The sequence below is a fragment of the Stegostoma tigrinum genome, chromosome 5 (genome assembly GCF_030684315.1).
Source record: "Stegostoma tigrinum isolate sSteTig4 chromosome 5, sSteTig4.hap1, whole genome shotgun sequence".
Lineage (NCBI taxonomy): Eukaryota > Metazoa > Chordata > Chondrichthyes > Orectolobiformes > Stegostomatidae > Stegostoma > Stegostoma tigrinum.
In genome coordinates this window covers 50759636-50786477 of record NC_081358.1, presented here as the reverse complement: position 1 = coordinate 50786477, position 26842 = coordinate 50759636, and the positions used below count along the sequence as shown (strand labels likewise).

Sequence of the window (26842 nt, the reverse complement as noted above, 5' to 3'; positions counted from 1 at the left end):
CACAGATGTTATCCAATGGTTGAGTTTCGCAAGCATGGGATGGTGTATTGTAATCTGTTCTTGCTTATTACAAACGGCTGAAGGAATGCCAGTCGTTGGGATGTAGGGAATTCCATCATGTGAAATGGCTGGTTTCGCCTGTTGCTTAAATATTCTGTTTCAACAGCTCTGTCAGTCAGCCTGACAAATTAAAATTGGGATCTTATGCAGTATAAATTTGTTATTCCCTTAAAGATTTGGTACATGTGATTCTATCCTAATGAGTTAAAGATGAAAAGCTTTGACAAAACTTTTTTTGGCATAACTGAAGTTTCTGTATTTCGTAGCGGTTATCAACTGTAAGAAAGAGAATTTAAAAACTTGCATTTTACAACTTTGTGGAAACAGACTGACCATGCCTGCAATGATTACAGTTTTATGATCTATCATACCGTACTAATTGTTAAATGTAACTTAAGTTTTTTTCAGGATGGCTTAAAAACAGCAGATAAACTGAAACAGTATATTGAGAAACTGGCTGCTGATTTATACAATGTAAGTAATTAGTATGCCTTAAATTTATCACAGAATAACCGTTTTCTGCTACATTATTGCATTAAATTTTCTACATTCATTATTAATTACCTACAATTTACTGTCTGTCATTTACTACTACTGAGTTAGCTGTGCAGGCTAACTTCATAGTTTTCATCAGTTAACAGTTTCTCAAACTAGTATATATTTGTATCTGTTATTATTGTATTTTGTGTTTATGTTTCAGTGGTTAGAATTCATACCTCAAGGTGAAGAGGAAGATTTTAAGGGTTTCTGCCATTATTGGGCACTGTTAAAACTGAAAATCTCAAATTGATGTAACATAAAAGCAAAAATTTGTATTCACAATTTTAAAGTATAAACATTAATCATTTCCAAAGAAATCGTTGCTAAACATCAAAGATCTCTTTATGGGCCATTTCAGAAAGGCAGTGTATTGCTGAAGTGCAAAAAGTCTATGATTTTGCATTTGAAGTAGTTACATACACTCAGCTGTAGTGGGCATTAGAGATACCATAGGGATACAGCACTTAAACAGAGCCATTACTTCTGGGAGAGTAAAATCGTTTGAAGCTGCTCGCTTTGTTCCTGATCAACACACTCTCCTGTTGAAAGATGTATGCACGTGCAAACCAGGTGAGCATGGTTTTGGGCATGGCTGTGATGTCCCTGTGGAATGGCAACAACATTTGCTGTCTAATGGTTGAAACTGGCACAGATGAAGCTGTATTTCAAAGTGAAACAGTGGCTTCAGGGGGATAGCAAGCCAAAAAAAATAGAATTGAAGGTTGTTCAACAGGATTTGATAGTTCTTTTAAAAAAAAAACACAAACTTTCAATGGTTAGGGTGAAAGAGTATGGTGAGATTAAATTTTGAAGTCTATTTCTAAAGTACAGCTGATTGCTTTTTGTGAACAGATCACTTTTTTGCTTACAGGAGTTACCGCTGCTGACTAACTGGCATTTATTGCCTATAAGGTGGTGACGATGAGCTGCCTTCTTTGAACACTGATTCTTGGGTGTAGATACTGTCGTGTGTGTGTCTCCTTGACATCAACTAAGCAGGTAGATAGGCTTGTTGTGAAAGGGTATGAGATACATGTCTTTATTAGTCAAGGCATTGAATAAAAGATCAGGGAAGTTATGACGGAGCTGTATAAGATGTTGCTTATGCCACAGCTGGAGTACTGTGTAGTTCTGGTCACCACACTATATATAGAAAAAATGTGATTGGACTGGAGAGGGTGCAGAGGAGAATTACCAGGATGTTCTGCAGTTTGGAGTGTTTCAGCATGAAGAGAGACGAGATGGCTGGGATTGGTTTCTTTAGAGCAGAGAAAGTTGACCGGAGACCTCATTTGAGGTCTACCAAGTTGAGGTGCGTAGAAAGCAACAATAGGGATAAACTTTTCCACTTTGTCAGTTAACAGTAACATACCTTTTAAGGTAAGGGGCAGGTGTTTGAAGTAATTTAAGGAGAAATATTTTCACTCAAGGTGGTGGGTATCTGCTTCTAAGAGTGGTAGAGGCAGGAGCCATTACAGCATTTAAGAAATATTTAGATCAGCACTTGAAATGAGATAATGTGCTAGGCTTTGGGCCAAGTGCTGGAAAATGGAATTGGAGTCAATTGGTGCTGGCTGATTAGTGCTGACATGATGGGCCAAAGAGCTCTTCTATGGTGTAATACTCTCTACCCACTAGCTGTTGAGGAGGGAATGCAATAATCTTAAGCCTGATAGAGTGAAGGAATGAACACCTAGTTCAAAATTTAGATGCTGTGTAGCCTGCAGGGTATTTAGATGGTCATGGACCCATGCATTTACTGCCCTTAATCTCTACCAAATAGAAGAATACCAATTTTAAAGGTGATTTTAAGGAACCTTGGTTTGGTGTTGTAATGCAACTTGAATTGCTGGCACTGTCTGTCTATGATAATGGATGGTTGCCATTCAAGTGTGTTGAATTGTCTAGCATTGTGTTGAACTAGTTGAGTATCGTTGGTGTTGTACCTATCCAGGTGACTGGAAAGTATTCCATACTCTGGCTTGTTTTATGCAGATGGTGTCAAGACACTGGGAGATGGGAGGTGAGTTTACCTGCTGTGAATTCCCAGCCTCTGACCTGTCATACCCCAAGTATCTAAATTGCTTGTCTAGTCTGTTTCTGTTTCTGGTTAACATCCAGGATGATAGTGGGGGATTAATGGATGGTAATAACATTTAATGTCGAGGAGAAATTGTTATGTTAACTCTTGTTTGGCAAACAGACAGGGCCAGCTTTGGTATCTCAGGAGTTGTGAATGATGCTAATGCTCTAATCCTCAGCAAACAGCTTGACTTACCTTCATGATGGAGGTAAGCTCATTGGTGAAGCAAATGATTGATCATCGGAGTCAGACGCTACTAACTCATGGAAATCCTGAAGTGGTGTCTTTGGGCTAAAATTTTTGACCTCCAGGAACAACAGCTATCTTCCTCTTGTGCTAATCTTGCAAAGGTCTCTTAATTTAAAGTTGTTCCTATAAATTAGAAAAAAATTGAATGGTATTGATATTTTAAGTTTGCAACTACACGTGAACAGTCCTCCTGTGCCTTAATGGGCCCCAGTCTACGCTCAGATTCATCTTTGAAACTGAATAGTCAGATGAGCTCTCATTCCTTGATACCTTAGTTGAGAAATCAACCAGGGAGTTCTCCAGTGTTTATTGCAAATTGATGGTAATATGCATTTGTGTTAGTTCTGCATACTTTGGCTTTAGTACGCCTTGAAAATAGGGCCTAAGCCATTTGCTCACGTAGCAACTTTGCTGAAATTGGGTATGTTAAATCCACCCTGCTTGATAATAGTTACCCTGATCAGGTCACTTCTGGCTCTGTCATGCAAGTTCATAACTGGGCCTCTAAGACTGGGGATTTTTCAGCAGCAAAATCCCCAATCTACCTCAAAAGTTATCTCCAATTTAAACAACACATCAAGCTAGATGTTTGACACAGCTATTGTTTAGTTGTAGCAAGTGGCATTCCCCTCCAACAGGATGCTGCCATCAAACCAAACAGATGTTCTGTCAGTCACACAGCTGAGCAATATGACATATGAATTTCACTTCCAATGCTAGCCATATAGGCCTCATATTCCAAAGACTGGTGGATTAGATCAAATACTTATTTCTCCAGATCCTCACAACAAATAAGTTATTGACTACGCAACCAGCTTGTATTTTCAAAACTGAAATCGTGTGCCCGTTGTTAGATGTGATCCTGGAGTTGGGCAGTATTTGCCACTTAACCCTGAATATGTGAAGAATTGTAAGTGTTGAATGAATTTGGGATTATCAAGCAACCTGTCAGCTTGTCATACTGGCATTTATTGGAACTCCCGTGCATGTTACAGCTTGACACAACAGGTCCCAACCATTTTCTGGTTCATTTCTCAGGACAATGGCTTTATCAATTTGTCCACTTGCCAACCAGTCAGTAAACCCCTTTTTTCTTAGTGTTAATGTTGCTTTCCTTTAACTTTGGCATTTCTCGTGAATTGTCCTGGTGCATGCAAGCTGGAAGAGTCAATAAAATGTAATCTTTCAGCTACAAGAGGAATTATAAACAGTATAATCAGAGCTATATATAATTAGAAAGAGATCTGAAAGACCGAATGACTGGGTGATGTTGAGGTAAATGAATTTCACCATGAACAAATAGGAGGTCATATACTTGGAACCTGGAAAAGATACACCAGAGTACTGTCTGAATGACATGATTGAGGTCCAAAGAGACTTGATCCAGGTATGCGCATGATTTAAAATTACATAAACTGGTGTAGAAATTGATCAAAATGTCTGAAATGCTGAAGGTTCTATCAAGAGGAATAGAAATCATATGGGTCAAAGTCATGCTTCCACACTTAAACTCTGGCCAGGTCACACCTGCAATGCTGAGAAGTTCTGCCACTACATTTTGGGCATATTTTCTTTGGGAAGGAATGCATCAAAGATTTAAGCAAACTTTGCCTGGAATTTAAGGCTAAATCACAAGGAGTGATTACACAAACTAGGGTTGTAAACGTTGAATTTAAATGACTATGGGATGATTTTGTCAAATTCTGCAAGACATTGAAGGGGGCAGATTAGGGAAAACTGACTCCGCATATTGCAGAGTCACCTTAAAAAAAAAAGTCTATTGACTAGAGCTGGTACATTCAAGAATGAAATTGGAATTATTTTTATGTGCAAATGGTGATAATTTCATGGAACTCGAACACATTTGATGTGAATCAATCCTTTGAAAATAGAGATTGATCTTTTCTTGCTATAGCTAAGAAGTGATATGGACATAGTTAGATTACAGACCTTGCTGAAAAGCTGAACAGGTTTGAGAGGCTGACTAACCCATTCCTGTTCCTATTTTTGTTAATGAGATGAAATTGCCCCCAGTGCAAGTTCATCTCCCCTCAAGGGGACCAAAATCGTATGCATTACTCCTGTTGCTGAATAACTAGATCAAGAGCGCTCATTATTCTAGTTTCTCGGACAGATTGTCGAGCAGGAGAGAGATATGCCAGCTAATGTAGGCTATGCTCTGACATCAGCCTTTTAAGTATGTGCATCAAGGCAGATCAGATATATTTCAATCAAATATTAGCACCTTGAATGAAAGGTTGTCTCTTTTTTAATGTGGAATTCTCCAGTACCAATTTGTTTCAGTTTTTGTAGAAGCAGTGTTCATTTTGGTTTGGGGCCGGGGGGGAGTGGAGAAGGAGTGGACTATCAGTTTCCAACATAATTGTTACAGGTTCCAAGATTTTCAATTATGCAGACCTTAGTGAAGGGAAATAACACAAAATTTGGAAAAGGTGCTCATTTAAATTTCCCCATTTTGTTTCACATCTTTTCCAAATTCTAAAAAAATTGTGACACATTTTCAGGCTTCTGCAGTTATATCACACAAAGTATTCTGTAACACTGGTTACTGCACTTTGACTTGATGATTTTTTAAAAATATATTGAGGAAAAAGAATACAAATTTTCCTAAATACAGGGAGTCACCAGGTAGTGAAAGGGTTCAGTCTTGAGTGCATTTGCAAGTTTGTGTGCAAGTCAGAATACATTCAAGAGCAGTTTAAAATAATCATTATAAGTACAGGAAATGTTTGTATATTGGATCTTTAAAATTTAACCACCATATGAGATTACTTTCATAAGTTGATATTTGCAAATTGGGGATAAGTAAAGTTTGGAGACGTCCACTTCATGGTCTCATGATAAATTTAAGGCAACATCTTTTGTAGTAGATGATGTATTAAATGGTTACAGATTAAATATTACCATATTCCCACTGACCTGTTCACCATCTAACTTGCCTGCTCTCCATATAAGATGTTGTATGCTGCAATGATTTGGAGCATTACTTTTTATTTTGATGGTGTGGTGATGGAGCGAGTCAGGGTGCTGGAGGCTTCCTTGAATATATTCAAAAACACTCTTTAAATAATCTTTCATTCACAGTTTGGTAAAGCAATATTAATCAGGCTCTATAATGTTTCATAACCTATTACAATCCAACATTTTTCCAACTGGATCAGAACTTTACTTCCATAAACGAGGAATCTTGAAGTAAATTTCCAGTAGTCAAGTTTGCAGTGGTTATGGAAATTTTGTTAGCTAATCTAGATTCAGATATGCATGTGAACTGCTGTATAAAAGTGTTTTTTTAATTTATGCAGTTGATTTGAGATTAATTTGAGTACAACATAGGACCTCTATTACTAGGAAAAAGCAGGTCACCTTCTATTTTGCTTCAGTTTTTGATCGAGGTAAATTACTAAGCTTCAGTTTTATTGTCTGTCTTTTCTGCAGATCAAGCAAACACAGGATGAGGAAAAGAAGCAATTGTGTACTCTCCGTGATATGCTCAAATCCTCACTGCAACTTGAACAGAAAGAAGTAAGTGCATTTGGAAAAAGAATTTTAATTTCATAATCAGATTTCCCAGTGTATTGTTGAAGTTTTACTGATTTAACTAATTTATAACAGCAATGCTGGTTGATCATTGCATCTCAGTTTAAAAATTTAAGTTAAAACCAGATTAATTTTTGGATAATCTCAAATTCTTGCTTTGAAAGCCAGTTCGATTAACGACGTGATTTTTCTCATTGAGTTCTCGACTGAGTATGGCTTGTGAAATATAAGGTTTAAGAGTTAAGCTTGCATACTGACCTACATTGGTGTTTCTTTTTAAATGTACCACAGATATTGTAGAAATGGACCTTGGTCAAGGGTTTGTTTTTAAACAATCTGTTTTTCGTGTAGCCTCATGATTTACATATATACGCTACCTAGATGAATGTCTCAGTGCTCCTCAGAAGAATAATTTAAAAATTAGGCTAGGAAAAGCGAGAGATTAGCCAAGGGACCAGAATATTGGCCAGAATTGAGCTTTACATGAGCATGTGCTGAGCAGGCAGAAGGAATTAGAATGGTGGCCTGAGAGTTCCATGGGTTTGAGTTCAAGACAGCAGAGGTACACATGGCACTGCTGCAGTGAAGGGAGAGGGGTTGTGGGAGATTGGCCGCAAGGACAGAGTTGAAGATGGGGTCATCAGAGCTGGAGCTGAGAAGGCCAGGAGCAAGTCAAGAAAGAATCTAAAGCCAAAGACGTACATTGCAAATGTATGACATGGGAAGAATAGGATCCAGTGTATATGAGCAAGACTACAGAATGATGAGTGTTTGCAGTGTGACTGCAGATTACAATATGAGCAGCAGCGTTTTTAGGTGAGTGAACCCATGTGGTAGATGGGAGGCTGGAAAATAAAGAACTTTGGGTTAGTTGAAACTGATAAAAATGTGGATTTCAGCAGCAGATGGTTTGGGGTGATGGTGCAGTCTTTGTGGTGGAGGGAATATAGGATCAAAAATCTAGCTTATGTATTGAACTGCCAAGGATATAAGCAGTCTGTTTCAACTTCATACAAGGCTTTCAAGCAAGGCTGGACAATTGATAGAATTGGTGACAGAGGTTCAGAATTTGTGGCAGGTGCCAAAATTTTTAACTTTGGTCACTTATAGCTTTGTACTAATGAAAATTAAGGCTTATTGAAGGTTGAGCTTTGTGGCAACAGAGGTACCATATGAGTTTGAGAACTAGCACATTGTTGTATTGAACAAAGGGGGGGAAAAAAATGTAGTTGCATTTTTGATATCCCAGAGCAACAACACAAAACACATCCGGTGGATTTTATGACAAAAGATTCTGAATTTCAAACTATATTTTCTATAATATAATAAAGTAAACAAGTTGGAATTTTTATTTCTGAAGGTGTACATTCTTGAAAAATATCATTTTTAATATTAAAAATGAATAGAATTCCTATTTGCTGAATTTTTCAGTTTAAATTAAATGAAACTTGATCTTTTGCTTGATCCAATTGGGGATAGCCTTAAAATTGGATATCAGATATGTCTGGAAAAATGTAGTTACCTTTTCATTTCATGAAGTATGTAATGTTAATTTTGTCTTTAATATAAAGCAGCCTTTTGAACAAAATAAGTTTAAACTTTGATTATTTTTCACGTTACTTCCCTTGTACTTAATTGTTTTTTGTGTGCTTAATTTTTCCTCAAATATTTTATACCTAAAGGACACAAGTCTATGATTTTCCAAAAGCTGTGTCAATTTCTGGTCGCTCAGTTACAGGAAGGATATTAAACTGGAGAGGGTTCAGAAAGATTTACCAGGTTGCTACCAGATATGGAACAAAGAACAAAGAAAATCACAACACAGGAACAGGCCCTTCAATCTTCCAAGCCTGCCTTGATTCAGATCCTCCATCTAAACCTATCACCTATTTTCCAAGGATTTGTATCCCTCTGCTCCCTGCCTATTCATGTATCTGTCTAGATACAACTTAAATGATGCTATTGTGCCCACCTCTACCATCACTGCTGGTAACGTGTTCCAGGCATCCACCCCCCTCTGCGTAAAGAACTTTCCGTGCATATCTCCCTTAAACTTTTTTCCCCCCCTCACCTTGAAATTGGAACCCCTATTCATTGAGTCCCCCACTATGGGGGTGGAAAAAGCTTCTTGCTATCCACCTTGTCTATACCCCTCATGATTTTGTAGACCTCAATCAGGTCTCTCTCTCTCTCTCTCTCTCTCTCTCTCTCTCTCTCTCTCTCTCTCTCTCTCTCTCTCTCTCTCTCTCTCTCTCTCTCTCTCTCTCTCTCTCTCTCTCTCTCTCTCTCCCCCCTTTCCCCCCCCCCCCCCCCCCATAACCTCCGTTTTTCTAATGTAAATAATCATAATCTACTCAACCGCTCTTCATAGCAAGCACACTCCATACCAGGCAACATCCTGGTGATAACAAGTTGTGGAGTTGGATGAACCCAGCAGGCCAAGCAGCATCTTAGGAGCACAAAAGCTGACATTTCAAGACTAGACCCTTCAACCAGAAAAGCCTGGTGAACCTCCTCTGCACCCTCTCCAAAGCATCCACATCCCTTTGGTAATGTGGCGACCAGAACTGTACTCAGTATTCCAAATGTGGTTGAACCAAAGTCCTAGACAACTGTAACATGACCTGCCAACTCTTGTACTCAATACCCCGTCCAATGAGTGAGTGAATGAATGAACAAATGAAAGCATGCTGTATGCTGCCTTGACCACAATTGACCTGTGTTGCCACCTTCAGGGTACAATGGACCTGAACACCAAGATCTCTCTGTGCATGAATTTTCCCCCGGGCTTCTTCAAACAAGGAAGTTTTGAGTTGTAAAGAAAGGCTGGATAGGCTGGGACTTTTTATAATGTACGCATTACTGTTTCTTTTCAAAACCACAAAAAGAAAGCCGTCATTTTTCTATACTGTGAAGTGGCAGTAAACGTTTCTTGACTTCCAAATGCACTGCTGTTTTCTTGAGGCCTAGGAAGCTTTTCCATGTGATTAATAAACTTGGTATTGTTCGGAGAACAAACAATGCAGCGCTTGGCAATTTGTTGGCAAGTACTTAAATTAATGTTTCTGAAAGTGCATGCTAAAATTACTAGTATATAAAAGCCTGTGAAATTTTAATCTTTTGAGGCAATATCTTTCTCCAAAGTTGTTTTTTCCTTTTAAAGGAAAGTGGTTGACCTCTGTGTATTCCAGCCATTTTTAGTTTGTTTTAAATATGCATCCTTTGCAATTTAAAACAAAATGTGGGCAGTGTTAAGAGACTTAGGGCTGTTATGGCATGGTTTTGTAGAAAATCCAAACATTGTGTTTGGCTTTGCCTCTTAATCATGCCATCAGTAGGCTAAGACCTTGTTTGCCACACAATGATTGACTTGTTATATTGCAAGTACTATTGGTGGATAAGATCAGAAGATGAAGTAGGACATTTTACCCCTCTGTTTATTTAACAAAATATTCCTAAAAAATCTAGTTTTTTCCATAACAGGATTCATTATAATTGTTAATAAATCTGATGTCTTTGCCTCTAGCACTTATTAATCTCGTCAAAATATTGAATGCTTTTTGGTTGACTTAAAAGAACAGTTAGCAGTAGTCACTGAGTAGGAATTAAATTCAACAGAGCAACTGAATCTTGGTTATTTCCTTGATTATTTTGTATGTTAACTCAGTTTGCTTGTTTGAATTGGTTGTACAATTGTCCTTTGTTTTAACTTGTGCTTCTGCTATTTTTGTATTTGGTGACCCTATAATAATGTTTTGCGTATAACTTCACTTAATTGTTTCAGTATAGTTCTCCTCTTAGATTCTGACTTTTGAAGCCAAAGCAACAGTGGTTTGCATTTTCCCACTTTGGGCTTAATGCTTTTTGAGAGATTCATGGCACCCAGTCCACCATGGCTCTCTGACTTTTCTCTCTCAATCTAATTAATTATGCTTCTAGGCTGCACCACCTTTGTTATGGGCTCATGCAACAGATGAGGCAGAAGTGTTTGATGCTGGGACTTTGGCAGTGTGAATACCGGATACTTGAGACTTAGCTGCACACCACTTTAGATGCAGCACTTCAGGAATTGCTCTTCATTCTGTGATGCTACATCATTATCACAGAGCACATGGGCTAGAGTGGTAAGTTAGCTCCCTGCCTTGCCAACAGATATCTCAGTGCTGATGACTGGGGACGTGTAGAAGAAAGAGGTGCTTTTACCCTGCTGATAGGAAAATGTGACCAAACCACCAAACCCAGCCAAACTGGCTTAGTGCTACATCCAGGTTAAAACTGAATGTGCTGCAGTACAGAAAGAAGGATATTGACCTTGTGTGCTCACACAATCTTCTCATTGCTACTTACACTCAGGGCCACCACTCAGCCTTAATTCTGCCACTGCACACCATTCTCACCAAGGCACATAGGTTTAAACACTCTCAATTGTATGCATTGTGTCCACTCAATAGCTCATACAGGTTTTAGTTGGATTCTGCCTGGCTTCTTAGACTCTGACGCATTGCCGTGGCACACTTTCTTGGATGACTTTCCTGGCCAATGTCCTAATCCACATCCATCCTGAGATTGTTGATCCCTTACTTCCTTTGCATCATGAACATTCAGTCCCTTTGTCCCTTCCAGTTCTTAAGGGCACAGTATGGCACATGATAGAGCACGCTGTTTTCGGATTATACTGCAAGGCCCTGCTGGAATGAGGCTAACACTGAAACTCATTTTATCAAAGTATATGGCGCATTCTACAATAGCCCTGGTGGAGGCACAGGCTGTGCTGTATCTTCATTGTGTGTCAGTGTGAGGGTTTTGTAAAGTTGTCATCAGCCATATTTGGGCAGGGCATTAACTCTTGTCTCCCTGCAGTTATTTCTTAATAGTTCAAGGACCTTGGAACGCTACAGGAGACACTTCACAAGTTTGTATGCACCATGGCCACGCTCTCGATACCTACTACAAACCTCAAATCTGGCAAGCATGGTCACAAGTAATTTAAACATAGAAATAAGGCCTTCTCTGCTGATGAACTGTTGCAGACAAACTGAAAAATTGTTCCCAAAGCAATATTTTTGCAGTCTACAGTACTGAGCACCAGGGTGAAGCCAGTGATGTTGGAAAATCCCACTGTCTAGGCTTGACTCTTGCCGATGGCAAAGGTTATGAACAGCTGTGATCTGGTGGAAATGGTATACGTGATATCCCAAATGTGGGTCAAGGATTAGGTCTTCTCACGTCACCAGCTACTAGCAAAAACAGTTCAAGTCTGTGGTAAATCTGACAACCACCCAGTCCCTCTGAGGTGCAATTTGGTGACAATGGCCTAGGACATTGCATTGTAATGTGAGAGTTTCTTTATTTGTTCCTAGGATATGGGCATCACTAGCTAGGCTAGCATTTATTGCATTTTATTTATCCAGAGGCAATTGCAACATTGCTTGCATTTCAATGCAAGCACACTTGGTTTAAAAACAAAATATTACCTATCAAGCCAGATTTCAATGAGATCTGACTTGAACAGTTGTAATAGCTGGAATCATGACAGCACGCTCCTCCCATCCAGAGGCTAGAGTGACATTGATTTGTGAAAACCACTGCTCTGCCCCTTTTTCTGTGATCCCACCTTTCTATCTTGAATTGCACCCTTCCACAGTAATCACTAATACAGTGACCCAGTACAATTCTACTAGGGCCAGGTACTGGACTGTGTGGCTAATCCTTTGGGCTAGAATCAAGTGAGCCCTTTGACCGACTGACAGCACCCCTCATTGGATGTAGGATTGGATTCCTCAAGCCTTTTGGAGATGCTTATTTGCTTGAAGCACATGCAGTGTGTTTTAACATAGCACAGTTTAGCTCAAATGACTGGGGGCTGGTTTGCGATGCAGAGTGGTGCCACAGCGTGGATTCATTTACCACACTGACTGAGGTTACCATGAATGATTCTCCTTTTTAGTTTTTCCCTCTCTCCTGAGGCATGCTGACCTTCAGGTTGAACTAGCTGTCCCTCCACAATGAAGGAGCAGCTGTAACAATCTGGTAAAACTACAGTGGCTTTATCTTTATCTCTTAGATGATCATTACACAGCATCATGCTGTGCCAATGTTTGGTGTTCTGCAGTGAAAATTGATGCTGTTTGATTTCTGATGGAAAGCAAAGAAAGTAAATGCACAGAAATAAGGTAGTTGCAGAATAGTGAGATTATAAAGTTGCTGTTGAAAGCTTGGGGAAAATGTTTATTTTTCATTCTTGCTGTTTTTTCAACTTTGTCACCTATGTTCCACATTACTCTGGAGAGCAGAAGGTTTTACTCATAATGATTAATCTGACTTTACTGTTCCATCTTCAGATGCTGGAAAACCAATCTGAGGCTCTTCTATGAGTCATCATCAAAGCTTGAATATGTCCCTTGAAACTTGTTGACCAAAACCAGACCCACTTTCAACGTGTGGATAGATTAGAGTGCTTTTGTTTTCCATTCTCCCTTGCTTGCACTTCATTGATTCCTATCAACTTACTTCAACATTGTTTGTCTGGTTTTGAATCTCAAGTTTTCAATATACTAAACGGCAGCAAAGTTTACCCCCTTAACTTGCATCAATCTCTCATGGAGCTTTTTCTTCACCTTTTGCAGTTTTATATTGCCATGGAGATTTCCTACCATTTTGAAGATTGACAAATGTGATGTAGATGAACTGTGCATTTTTGATGACATTACCCAGTGTTCTTTGAAAAAATTCGATAATTGAATTAATAATTACTAAGTTGTTGCCTGCTCACCATCTAAACAGTTCATCCAGCTGGATCACACCAATGTACAAAATTGACAAAGTACCTTATTTCCTCCCTTTGTTTCCTTTTACCCCACAACAGAGAATACTCATTTCATTATTACCTTAGTATTTTACAATGCCTTGACTTTTGAAAAACAACTCTACTTTGAGTTTCTGGAATGCTGGAATAACAAATCAAGGGATGGTCCTTCTCCAATTTGAGAGCTTCCTCTTCAGTCCCAATCTCTTGAAACATGAGCACAAGCTACTAGTTCTTTTGAATGAAATGTCACTGAACCATAAGCACTTTTTTTGCTTTTTCAGTTCAAGGCTGTTTCGTAACGTGCCAACTCCCTGAAATTTTACTGCTATGTGTATGTATGTATGTATTGGCCAGGGAGTATAATGCACACTTGCAAAAATGACACCTGGACTACACAGGTTAAGCTGAGGAGAGATTATACAAAATAGGCCTTTTTTATTTAGAAGGTAAGGGGTAATTTGATCAAAGCCTTCACGATATTAATGGGAAAAACATGGTAGTCGAAGACACACTCTTTCCACTTGAGATTCGAGAACTCAGGGTTATAGTCTGAGAATAAGGGCCAGACATTCAGGTGAAATGTTAGGACATACCCCTATGCACAAAGCTTTGTAGATGTTTGGATCTCTGGCATGTACGGTTCTGTGTGCAGCATCAGTTGTGCATTTTAAATCTAAGATCGCTTAACAAAAATTTATCAAGTGTATTAAGGGACATGGGCCATAAGGTGTATAGATTTAAGCTAAATATCAGCCATGATCTCATTGAGCCTGTTCCATCATTCAAAGGGTTGAATGGCCTACTCCTGTAAGATCTATTATTCTAATGAGAATCTATGATTATGCTGTCAAGATATTTCGTGTAAATTTGGAAGCTGATGTAGAGACACTGACTTTTTGTAATTAGATCAAGAAATGCCACTGTCTAATTGCGTACTGATTCATGAGCGCAGGCAGTAGCCATTTGAAACCTGTTGAGGCTAGATGAGTGTGCACCCATGAAAGCTAATTATCATGCACTTAGGTTAGAACGTCTTTAATATTCTGCAGCTATCCTGAATCAGTGATTTACTTGGAAGTGCATTTCCTACTCCCTCTTTCCTTGCTCTGCTGTGGTCCTCATTCCCATCCTCACTCAATGACAACAACTCACCTGCCCTTCTGGATGTAAGGTGATCGGGGATATGAAACAATTGTTTAACTATTTCATTATACAAAGTCAGTATCTCTGCACACCTGTGTTTTGTTGACCTTAATGGCCACAGGTGTCTTGTGCTTGAGAGGATTTAGTTTGTGCTGCTTGAGTTTTTAAAAGACAACCCCAAACAACAACTGTTTTTACTATTGTATATAGATGACCTTGCTATTTCAATAAGGATGGATGTTTGCGGTAATCATATAACTACAACTATATAATTCTAGTGCATTAAAAATAGGAGTACAAGTAGACCATTTGGCTTTTGGAACCAATTGTGCCATTTAATAGAATCACTGGTTGGTCTGCTCCAATTCCATTTCCCATTTGTTTCCTGAATTTTTATTCCCCCCTGAGAAAGCAGAAAGTCTGTCTTAAATATAGTCAATGATGAAGCACCCACAGAATTCTCAGATTGAAAAAGATTCACAGGCATGTAAGGGAAGAAATTTCTTCTCACCCAATCCTAAATAACCAGCCTGTTAACCTAAGACTGCTTTTGTGTCCTATACCCTAGCGATGGGAAGCACTCGGAGTGTACCCTCTCAACCCATTTCAGGAACTTATTTTTCAATAAGACCATCTCTTGTTCTTCCAAACACTTGTGTAATGTCCCAGTTTACTCTGTTACTTAAAAGTCAACCTTCACATTCCAGGAACAGAAATTTTCAACTGTATTCACTTAAAAGTTGCCATTTTGCCAACCAGTGATTCATGTAGAGTTTGGTTATTGTGAACAATCTAGATTGTTTTCTCATTTGTTGACGACTTAACTCTTCTGTGCACTATTCACATGTTATTCCTTTCAAACAAGACTTGTGCAGTATCTTTGTCTCCTGTGTGGCCATGCCACTTAGCAGAAACATTACTGGGCAACTTGAAAGGTCAAAATACTGTGTCTATAGCATTCAAATGAAAATAACACTCAAATGATGAGGAAAGGTTGGTAGTTAAAGGAAGAGCATAGTAAGAATTATAATGAAATTGATAATGGCACCACAGACTTTAGGATTCTAGTTTGTTTTTGTTTTTCAAAGTAGTCATTTTAAAGGCATTAATGTTTGACCCAAAATAGTGATACCTTTTGCATGCAAAGAACATTTATGCACAGTTCTTGAAGTTTGTTAGGCTGTAACTCCCAATATGAGACATGTTTTGTCACTTGTTAGATGATGTACTTTATTGAACCCTGGGATGCTGCTTTTTCTGCAAATATTGTTGAGCAGTGTTTCATGGGCTTTGACCCTTTGAACAAAATTGTTCATTTTGCACAGAACAACATTCTTTTATTAGCCAATTTTTTTGAAATCAACCTGTTCAGAGATGTTATTGCACGTCTCTAGAGCAGGTGAGACTCCAAGCTGGGCCTTCTGGGTTAGGGACACCAGCAGTGTGAAACAGAATCTTATATACATTGGGCCAGCTGTAATTACGTTAATTCTGAAGCAATGAATTTGATACACTCAGGTCACTACTAGAAGTTTACAAAACCATCTGTAAAATTTCCCTTCAAAACAAGGGAAGACTTTCCATTTTAGGTCAAGGCCCTGATGTCAGAATCAAATATGTCTTGCCTTCCAGTTTATCGGTAACGGTTTTTTCGAATGAGTGTTGTTTACCATCCAATTAAATGTACTGGTTGAGCTGCTGATGTGGGCCATTTTGGAAGTCAACTGTGAAAGAGCTGAAATTACTTGTGGCTGGTAAGAGGCAGAGGACACTTCTGTTTTGGCTCAGCTATTGAAATAAATTAAAATTCAAAAATAGCTTTAGCTGCAAGACCACTTTTGTGAAGGAGAAATCCTTTCTCAGAGTAGACTTGTATCTGCAGCTGTGGCCAAGTGGTTATAATTACTGTTTTAAGACTACAAGCAGGTTGTGGCTAAAGTGATCCTGAGGTGCTGGATTTATTGCTCAAAGATCGCCTCTAGTCATCTGTTATGTTTCACAGTAAACTTCAGTTTAAGAAACTTGCATTCGCATCTAAACAATGGACTTATTTGGCCATTTAATTAACTTGGAGTTCAATGTTACTTTCAAGGAAAATAATGACGTTGGAAGAAGTAAGCCCCTGCCTATCTGTCCTCAGGTCTCCATAGTAGGATTAAAATTCTACCCAAAATATTTTCTCAGAACAAAGGGATTTCTTCATTCAAACTGTATGTGGAAGTTGAGCATGTACAGATGCTCTAGTTCAATGCGATCTGGTTGTCCTTCAATTTTGTAAACCTCACAAGGTAGCTAGGAAGAGAGTAGAGGGGTAAATAAATAGGGGACATTGATTCAAGGTAAAGTGCAAAAGGCTTAGAGGGGATTTGAGAATTTAGTTCAGAGAATATGGGGATCTGGAACTCCCTACCTGAAAAGATATATTGATAGCAAGAATCATCGCAACAATTAAGTATTTAGATGAATGCTAAAAGCCACAGTATCCAAAGCTATAGGCTAAGTGCTGGAAAATGGGACTGAAATACTAATACCTAATGACCAGCATGGACATGATGGGCTGAAAGACCCCTTCTGTACTGTAATACTCTGAATCTGATCAATTGTTGCTTGTTTGTCACTCATGTATTTCTCACAGGGATTATGATGGGATGATGCAGTTTTTTAAAAAGTTGAAATGGCATGCCATTGTTTGGAGTTTATCATCTTTTTGTAGATGGTGTGGATATCATCACACAGCTTAGAGCTGATGAGGAACCTTTTAAGTAAAGGAAGTAATTTTTAAAGTTTATCCAGAAATTTGATGCATTTGGAGATGAGAGCCTTTGGATTTCAGAGAAGTCACAAATCATTGGTATAAGACTCCGTCATAAAGTACGGCAAAAGTTAGCTCAGTTTTCAGCAAATCCCTGTTTAAAAAAGGAGTTCTGGAGGTTATTCAAGCCAATTGAGGAAAAGAAAACACTTGAAGTAACTAAAAAGATACCATCAACATCTACAGTATCTAAGTCAACCTTTTTTGAGGCCTCAAAGTCCCTCTTAAAAATGGGAGCAACTTGCAGATGTTTTCAACCACTACTGAAGGTGGTGTGATGTGAACCTGGGCTTGTATGTTGAGCATCAGGATCTGATGCAGAGCAGACACGTATTAAAATGCATCTTTGTACCACAGCCTGTATTGCCTGCTTGAGTCCTTGTGCCTAGTTCCAAGGTACCAGTGAGTAATGCATGCATTTGTGGGTTGACAAATTGAAACTGACTACTAATGAGAGTAATATAAATAACAGTGTGGAACTGGAGGAGCTCAACAGGGCAGGCAGCAGCAGAAGAGCAGAAATTTCTGAAGCAGGGTCCCGACCTGAAACGTCAACTTTCCTGCTCCTCTGCTGCCTGGCCTGCTCTGCTCCTCCAGTTCCAACTGCGTGTTATCTCTGACTCCAGCATTGGCAGTTCTTTATAATCTCTGAATGAGAAGAACGTGACTCAAAAGGGACATCGAATTGTGTGTCGACAGTTCACAAAAAGCATGACTTTGGACAATGTGGCTGTTGTTTAACACATGAGTTTATCTCCTGATGTATGGCTTTCAGCGGCAGCAGAGGTTAAATGAAACAAAGATGAGCAATGTCTTTGAAGATAAAGTATCTGAATGCTAGATGGAAAGAATATGGTGTTTGAAGCTCAGTATGGTACAGAACAATAAATTGTACCTGATTGAGCATCTGGGAAATAACATTGGAGTATGTAGCCTTTAGATGAGCTAATTACTTTTTCTAATTTTATTCATTTTCGGGGTTGTGGGTGTTGCTGACGAGTCAGCATTTATTGTCCATCCCTAGTTGCCCTTGAGAAAGTGGGGATGGTGAGCTTCTTGAAATGTTGCCCACCTGCTCTCACTTGACCCACAGTGCCATCAGGGAGGGAATTGCAGGATTATGACCCAGTGATTATTGACGGATTGGCAGTATATTTCCACTTAATGAGCGGCTTAGAGGGTAATTTCTAGGTGATGGTGTTCCCTCATATTTGCTGCATTTGTCTTTCTAGATGGAAGTGGTCATGTGTTTGGAAGGTGCTATGTAACTGTAATGTTGGGGACCACTGGAGGAGGCCAACTTAGAAAGGTTTCAGTTGACCCTTAATTTCCTTAACTATTTAGGTGCAAAGTCAACTGACCTTGAAGTTGTGCAGCAGGGTCAGTGCTCTTGCTTCCCAGAAGTGTATGCCCTAGACTGCATCTGTGAATTTCTGGACTATTCTCAACTGCTGTTCAATTCAAGATATTGAATGAAGATTGAATGCTGAAGATGAATGGTGGCTTACAGCAGCTGTCATGGCAATAAATTTAACCTCTGCATTCTGAAATCCTCACTTTTCTCTTGATGTTATGGTGTAGATTAGATCTTTATTGTTGCCATTTACCAAATTGAAGAATAATAATGGCTTTGTTTGAAATACAAGCTATTGCCTTCAGTAAAATGTTACCTTAAATGATACCATTGTATCTTGTTCATGAGGTATGAATGAGATTTAATTAACAAACCTTTCTACATCAAAGTCCTGTTTTTAACATACACAATTACTGCTGTTTTCTGAAGAATAATTAATTTAGTATAATTTGCTAAATAATTGCATGATTAGATGATTGTATAATTGTATGATTGCATTATTAGGTGACTTTGTAAATCAAAGCATTGTTAATTGGCATTTAAATTTCAAAATTAGGTTGTGGTCACGAGCTATCCATAATTAGAGAAAGGTAAAGTTACCATTGTTCCAGAGGCCCAGAGAGCATCTCTTGTTAGAGGTATGATAGGAGGTGACTTAACCTGAGAATCACCATCCCCAAGACCAAGATTGAGAAGGAGAGTCCTTTAATGATGACTTCAGCTGATATTGGAATTGCACCTACAGTGTTGGCATCACTGCATCACAAACCAGACTTGCAGCCAGATGGGCAACCGACCTATTAATCACTTATGATGTCTTGAAGAAAACCACCAGTTTCTTGATCAATGTCCTAATGAACTGTTACATTTCTGACATTTATTTCAAGATCATATGAAGTTGATCTGTCATGAATCGGGACCTGGGAATATAAGATATACATCGGAGAGGGTCATTTGACCTGTTGTTTCTGCTTTTAAAATAGTTGCAGATCATCTTGCTCAAGGCTTCTTTTTCTAACCTCCACTATCTACTGATGCCATTATCCAAAAATGTTGGTTTCTGTCTTGAGTATGTTCAATGATTTCAGATTGCACAGATTTTATCACCCTCTGAGCAGGGAAATGCCTCTTCATCTTAGTCTTAGAATGATCTACCTCTTATTCTGGACTGTTGCCAGGTACTAGTCATGACGGGGGAATTCTACTCTCAAAAAAATTAGATTGCCTGTTACTTCTTGTTCTAGAAATCATGCATAAGCATCTAATCTGCTAGAACAATTGCAGCTAAAAGTTGATAATTTTCCACTAAAACACTGGAGATGCCTCATAGCCTTTGAAACAACGCAGATGATCTTTTGTCCTCCTAATAGACTAACTATAACACGCATGAATTTTGTGGACTAGAGAATTAAACAGCTCACTACAGTTTAATATTGATACCTACATTTTTGTTTGAAGTCTAATTATAAAAGTCACCAGAAGCCCTGTAACGTGATTTGCTGAATATTTAATGTGCACACAGTTGGTCAAAGTTGAACAACTCAATTGCATTTATTCAGAATTTAACTATTAATGGATTGGTCAAAAATAACCACGGAAAGATGCAAAAGTTGAGTTCTGAATGATCTATAAAACTGAACTGTAAAATTTCTGAACAGTGATTTTTAAAGTATTTGATTTAGAAATTGCTTAGTTATGCATTGTATTATATAAAGCTTAATTTGATTAGGTCAAAAGAAAGGGGATGCAGATTGGTTTGATTGAAAATGTAGAATTTGATTTGAAATTGTTTCTGTCAGTGAACTGTATTACTTTAGTATTACTGTGATATGGTAACTTATGAAGGAAAAGCAAAATGATTTACTGGCTAAAGTTAACACTTACTCAAACAAGGCTTCATTAATAGTCAATTGAAATAGTCTTCACAGATCCTCAGATATACTAAATAAAGTAAACTTTCGGAGCTGTATTTGCCCAAATGTAACAATAAAACATTGAGTACTGGAAATCTGCATTTAAAAAAAGATGAAAAACAACTTTTGAATAAAAATACAATTTGAATACGAATGGAAGTCAAAAAGATTAATGGGGAAAAACAATTAAAATGAATTTTACTGATGGTTGTGTCCTTATTTGGTATGAGAGAATTTAAAAGAAATCTTTCAGTTGTAAGCCTACTGAAGTACTATAATTCAAAATCATTCTATCCTTTTTCTGTATTTTGTACACCTGATGAAACTAAAAGGCAGATGAACTGTAATCCTGTACTGAATAGGTGTGGAGATCAGAATTGTACGCAGTATTTGAGATGTAGTCTAACCAGTGCACAGTTTGATTATTGATATAGTTTACACTAGCTAAATCATACACAGCCTGCTAAATCAAATGACTTAATTTTTCAACGGAAAAGGTTTCCGATGATGGGCTTGGGATTGTTTCCTTGGCAGCTTGTTCTATTACGGGATTGCCCTTGAAGCAAAATGGTATTTTTGTTAATGGCTATTCCATGTTTTGTCATTGCTAGAGGACACCTGATACCTGTTTCTGTTGGTTCCCACCAATCCATTCCATGTTTTGTAGAACTAAGCTTACTATCTTTCCACTTTTATTCATTCCAAACCCTAAAAGATGTGACACTGGTGTTTTCCATTCTACTTTGTCAGAATCATGCCTTTGGACCACTTCAAACTTGTGTCCTCACTATATAAGGATCCCACACATAAATTGCGTACTGTAGGCTTGGGTAATCAAATACTTGGTAAGCTATAGAACATAGAACATAGAACATTACAGCACAGTACAGGCCCTTCAGCCCTCGATGTTGTGCCAACCTGTCATACCGATCTCAAGCCCATCTAACCTACACTATTCCATGTACATCCATATGCTTGTCCAATGACGACTTAAATGTACCTAAAGGTGGCGAATCTACTACCGTTGCAGGCAAAGCGTTCCATTCCCTTACTACTCTCTGAGTAAAGAAACTACCTCTGAAATCTGTCCTATATCTTTCTTCCCTCAATTTAAAGCTATGCCCCCTCATGCTCGCCGTCACCATCCTAGGAAAAAGACTCTGCCTATCCACCCTATCTAACCCTGTGATTATTTTATATGTTTCAATTAAGTCACCTCTCAACCTTCTTCTCTCTAATGAAAACAGCCTCAAGTCCCTCAGCCTGTCCTCGTAAGACCTTCTCTCCATACCAGGGAACATCGTAGTAAATCTCCTCTGCAACCTTTCCAAAGCTTCTACATCCTTCTTATAATGCGGTGACCAGAACTGCACACAATACTCCAAGTGCGGCCGCACCAGAGTTTTGTACAGCTTCACCATAACTTCTTGGTTCCGGAACTCGATCCCTCTATTAATAAAAGCTAAAACACTGTATGCCTTCCTAACAGCCCTCTCAACCTGGGTGGCAATATTTCATACTGACCACGTCAATTTCTTTGTAGATATGGGGGCTTTCTATCTTCCATATCTACTTTATGACCTTCCCTTTTTTTTCACAACAGTTTTCCAACTGTCTTTTAACCTCCCACTCTTTCTTTATTTTTGTAGCCTTTCTGTCCCCAGTGAACCCCCCCACATTTGTACTCAATTTATTTTCTAATCCTGAGATGGCACTCATTGTCTTTCTGAAGTTCTACAAATACAAACTGAAGTGTTTCTGCCACACAACTAACATAGACTTGAAGGAGGTGTAGACATTGAGGCATGTCATACAGGTCAAGATGCATGGTAAGACCCTGGGGAATGTTGCCAGACAAAGAGCCTTGGGGATGCAAGTGGAATTTTTTTTGAAAGTGGAGCCACAGGTTCATATGGTAGTGAAGTATGGCCTTAGTTGGTCAGAACAATAAGCATGGGAGTTGGGATGTCATGTTGCAGCTGTATGCAATATTGGAGAGACGATTCATATGCAGTAGTCTATGTTTCTGGTCACTTCTATACGAAGAATGTTGTTAAACTTGAGAGACTGCATAAAAGATTTGAGAATGTTGCCGCGACATGGAGGGTTTGAGTTCGAGACAGGCTGACTAGATTGGCGCTGTTTTCCCTTGCGAATCGGAGGCTGAGGAGTGACCTTAGAGATGTTTATAAAATCATGAGGGACATGGATCGGGTGAATAGACTAGATCTTCTCTTCCCCCCCCCCCCCCCCCCAAAAAAAAACAACCAAGGTGGGAAATTCAAAACTAGGGGATTTAAGGGGAGAGGGGAAGGATTTAAAAAGGATCCGAGTGGTAACTTTTTCATGCAGAGGGTGGTATGTGTATGGAACAAGCTGCCAGAGGAGGCTGGTACACTTACAGTACTGACAAGTTATTTGGATGGGTAATTGAACAGGATGGGTTTAGAAGGGTATAAGCCAAATGGCTGGAAAGTGGGACTAGGTCAGATTGAGATATCTGGTCAGCACAGGTGAACTGGACCAAAGGGGGTCTCTGTGTGGTATGACTCTGTAACTCTGTAAACAGAAAGCATAACATCTTTACTTTCATACAGTCCCTCTTGTAATAAAGGGTAGCATCCATTTGTTCTTTTCTTGTACTGTACAATATGTGTATACTAACCTTTTGTGACTCATGCGCTAGTACACCTAAATCTGTGTTTATCTCAGAATTCCAAGGACATGCTCTATTCTTCCTATTAAAATGAACAACTTCATAGTTTCCCAACATGCTCTCCATCTTTGAAGTTTTTATCCACATGCTCAACATATTTATGCTTGTCTGCAACTTGCTTGTATCTTCATGACATATTTTCCTAATTATCTCAATGTCATCTCTGAATTTATCTGTTTATAATATTCTGTCTATTAGACCAAGACCTATTTATGCATACTGTTTTGTGCCAGTCAGTTGAGCATCTATCCTTGCCAATATGTTACTGCCCATAACATGGGCTTTTATTTTCTTCAGTAATCTTTTAGACACCTTATCAAATGTCTTCTAGAAATCCAATATGGGATATCTACACATTGTCCTATATCCACAGCATATGTTACTTTGTCAAAGAACTCAAATTGATCAAACAAGTACAGATAAATGGTTATGATCTAATTGTCATTACGAAAATATGGTTGCAGGATGACCAAGACTAGGAACTGAATATTAAAGCACAGTCTACGTTTAGGATGGAGAGGCAAAAAAAAATTTGATAAGGGATTGTACTAGGTCATTAATGAGAAGGGGTCTTGGATGATAAGAGCAAAATATTAAATGTATTTGCATGGAGCTGAGAAATAACAAGGAGCCGCAAACCTCAAGGGTTGCGTCTAGGCCTCCAAGCAGTAGTGATAGTGTGGGGCTTGGTATTAAACAGGAGATGAGGAGCTTGTAACATGATCGTTGTGTTCAATCTGCAGAAATATAACGAGCATTAACATTATGAAGAATGTGGTTGTGGAGTACATTAGGGATGATTTTTGTAGCACTGTGTTGAGAGACTTGCTTGAGAATAAGTTATATTAATCTAGTAGTTAGCTTAAGATAATAAATTTAGCTTTTTCTTATGAAATAACCTTTTCCAAAGCACTCATTAGGGACTGTAAATTGATTGTTTAAAGTGAGGTATTTCAGTGTACAGTCTTTCTATGACCAGGATGTTTAAATTTGAGCAAAAGGAATGAGGAAGATGAGTAGTAAATTGACTGAAGTAGGCTGAGAAACTACATAGCAATTCGTTTAAAAAGTTACCAATTGCTTACATGGTTAACAGCAATTATATATTCCTTCAATGCACAAGATCTCTCAAGTTCCCTCAGGGAGGAGGTTAAGTATTTCATAAGCTTTAACAGGCTTATAAAGTTACCAGAAATATCAATAAACCCACCTAGATCCTTGCCCTGCATTTTCCCATGCCTAACCCACCTAACCTAAACATTCCTGGGCACGATGGGCAATTTAGCATAGCCTGTCCACCTAACCTGCACTTCTTTGAACTGTGGTAGGAAACCAGAGCACCCGGAGGAAATCCACTTAGACACGGGGAGAATGTACAAACTCCACGCACAGTTACCCGTGAGTGGAATTCAACCCACGTCCCTGGCGCTGTGAGGCAGAAGTGCTAACCACTGAGCTACCGTGCTGCCTCATGGCTTTATAAATCTGTATATGGTCACTGAGCATTGAATGTATGTCCCATTAGTATATTTTCATGTTTTCAAACTAACGAAAATGAGATGGCAAGACAGAGCCCCTGCTATTGAAGTTGTTAAATCGGAGATGGGGAGAAGCAATATCTACAAAGACAGCAACACTGATCATGTCATGTGATGTATAATAAATCCCAAACAAAATCTTCTGTGACTCTTGTAGCTGGAAGCAACCTCATTTCGTGCAGCAGTTAAACAGGAACAGGCCCCTTGGCTGTGCTGTGCTGAAAATGATGCCAAATTGAACTGATTCCTTCTGCCTGCCCTTGGTGTCTATCTCTCCATTCCTTGCATATTCATGTGCTTGTCTAAAAGCCTCTTAAATGCCCCTACCATCTGCCTCCACCACTACCCCTGGCAGTGTATTCCAGACTGTTACCTCTCTTTGTGTTAAAAAACTGGCCCCTCCCATTGCCTTTGAACTTTCCTCCTGTAACCTTAAATGCATGTCCCCTAGTATTCAGCCCTGGGGGTGGAAAGATTCTGACTGTCAACCATATCTGTGTATCTCAATTTTATAGACTTCTTTCAAATCTCCCCTCAGGCTCTGCCACTCCAGAAAAAAAACAACCTGAGTTTTCCAGCTTCTCTTTTTATCGATCAAACCCTCTAATCCAGGCAGCATCCTGGTAAACCTTTTCTGTACCCTCTCCAAAGCCTTCACATGCTTCCTGTAATGTGGCGACCAGAATTGAATGCAATGCTCTTAAATGTAGCCTAACCAAAGTTTTATCAAGCTGCAACGTGAAATCTTGACTCTTGTACTCAATTCCCTGACCAATAAAGGCAAGTATGCCATATTCATCATTTCTGAGGAAGGGTCTAGGCCCGAGACATTAGCTTTTCTGCTCCTAAGATGCTGCTTGGCCTGCTGTGTTCATCCACCTCTACACTTTGTTATCAAGCATGCCATATATGCCGCCTTTACTGACCTTTCTACTTGCATGGCCACTTTCGGGGAGCTATGGCCTTGAACTCCATGATCCCTCTGTATATCAATGCTTTTCAGGGTCCTGCCAGTGAACGTACACTTTTTCTTGACATTTGATCTCCCAAAGTGCAGAACGTTACACTTACTAAAAATTAAACTCCATCTGCCACTTTAGCATTTGATCTGTACTGTATCCTTCGACAAACTTCTACACTATCCATGACTCCACTGATCTTTGTATCACATGCATACTTACTAACCCACCCATCGACATTTTCATCCAAGTCATTTATGTGTATCACAAACAGCAGAGGTCCCAGTACCGGTCCCTGTGGAACACCACTAGTCATGGACCTCCAGCCAGAAAAACACCCTTCCACCACTACCGTCTGCCTTATATGGGCAAGCCAAATCTGATTCTACACTGTGAAGTCACCGTGTATCCCATGCATCTCAATCTTCTGGGTGAGTCCATCGTGAGGGACCTTGTCAAATGCCTTACTAAAATCAATGTAGACAACATCCAGTGCTCTACTCCCCTTGATCATCTTTGTTATCTCTTCTCAAATTCAATGAAAGTAGTAAAACATGACCTGTCCTGCACAAGGCCATTCTGACTGTCCCTAATTAAGCCATGCTTTTCCAAATGCACATTAATCCTATCCCTAAAAATTATTTCCAGTAGTTTTCTGGATTGTACCTATTTCCCTTCAACAGTGAAACAATTTTAGGTACTCTCCAGTCCTCCGGGACTTGTCCATGGCTAACGAGGATGCAAATATCTTGGTCAAAGTCCCAGCAATATCCTCTCTTTTCTCAATAACGTTGGATAGATACCATCAGGCTTTGAGGACTAATCCATCTTAATGCTCTTGAAGAGACCCGAGACCACGTCTTTGATGGCCTCAAAATGCCCTAGCATATTAGCATACTCTACACGAATCTCTCAGTCCTCCATATCCTTCTCCTGGGTGAATACTGAGGCAAAATACTTGTTTATGATCTCGCCCACATTCCCTGCCTCCAAGCACAAGATCCCTCCTTTATCTTTGCGTAGTCCTACCTTCTCCCCGGTTACTCTTTTTTTTAATGTACGTATAAAATGCTTTCAGATTCTTTTTAACCCTACTTGTCAAGGTCATT

At 39.0% G+C, this 26842-nt stretch overlaps 1 protein-coding gene across 10 annotated transcripts in view; it reads left to right on the top strand.

The window, feature by feature from the left end:
* Positions 1–26842, top strand: part of LOC125451568 (arf-GAP with SH3 domain, ANK repeat and PH domain-containing protein 1-like) — a 313433-nt gene that overhangs the window by 148036 nt on the left and 138555 nt on the right. For all 10 annotated transcript variants that reach the window (XM_059645972.1, XM_059645968.1, XM_059645973.1 and 7 more), the window contains 2 exons: positions 459–534; positions 6389–6475. In XM_059645972.1, coding sequence (XP_059501955.1) covers positions 459–534; positions 6389–6475 — 163 coding nt within the window. The remainder of the gene's footprint in view (positions 1–458; positions 535–6388; positions 6476–26842) is intronic.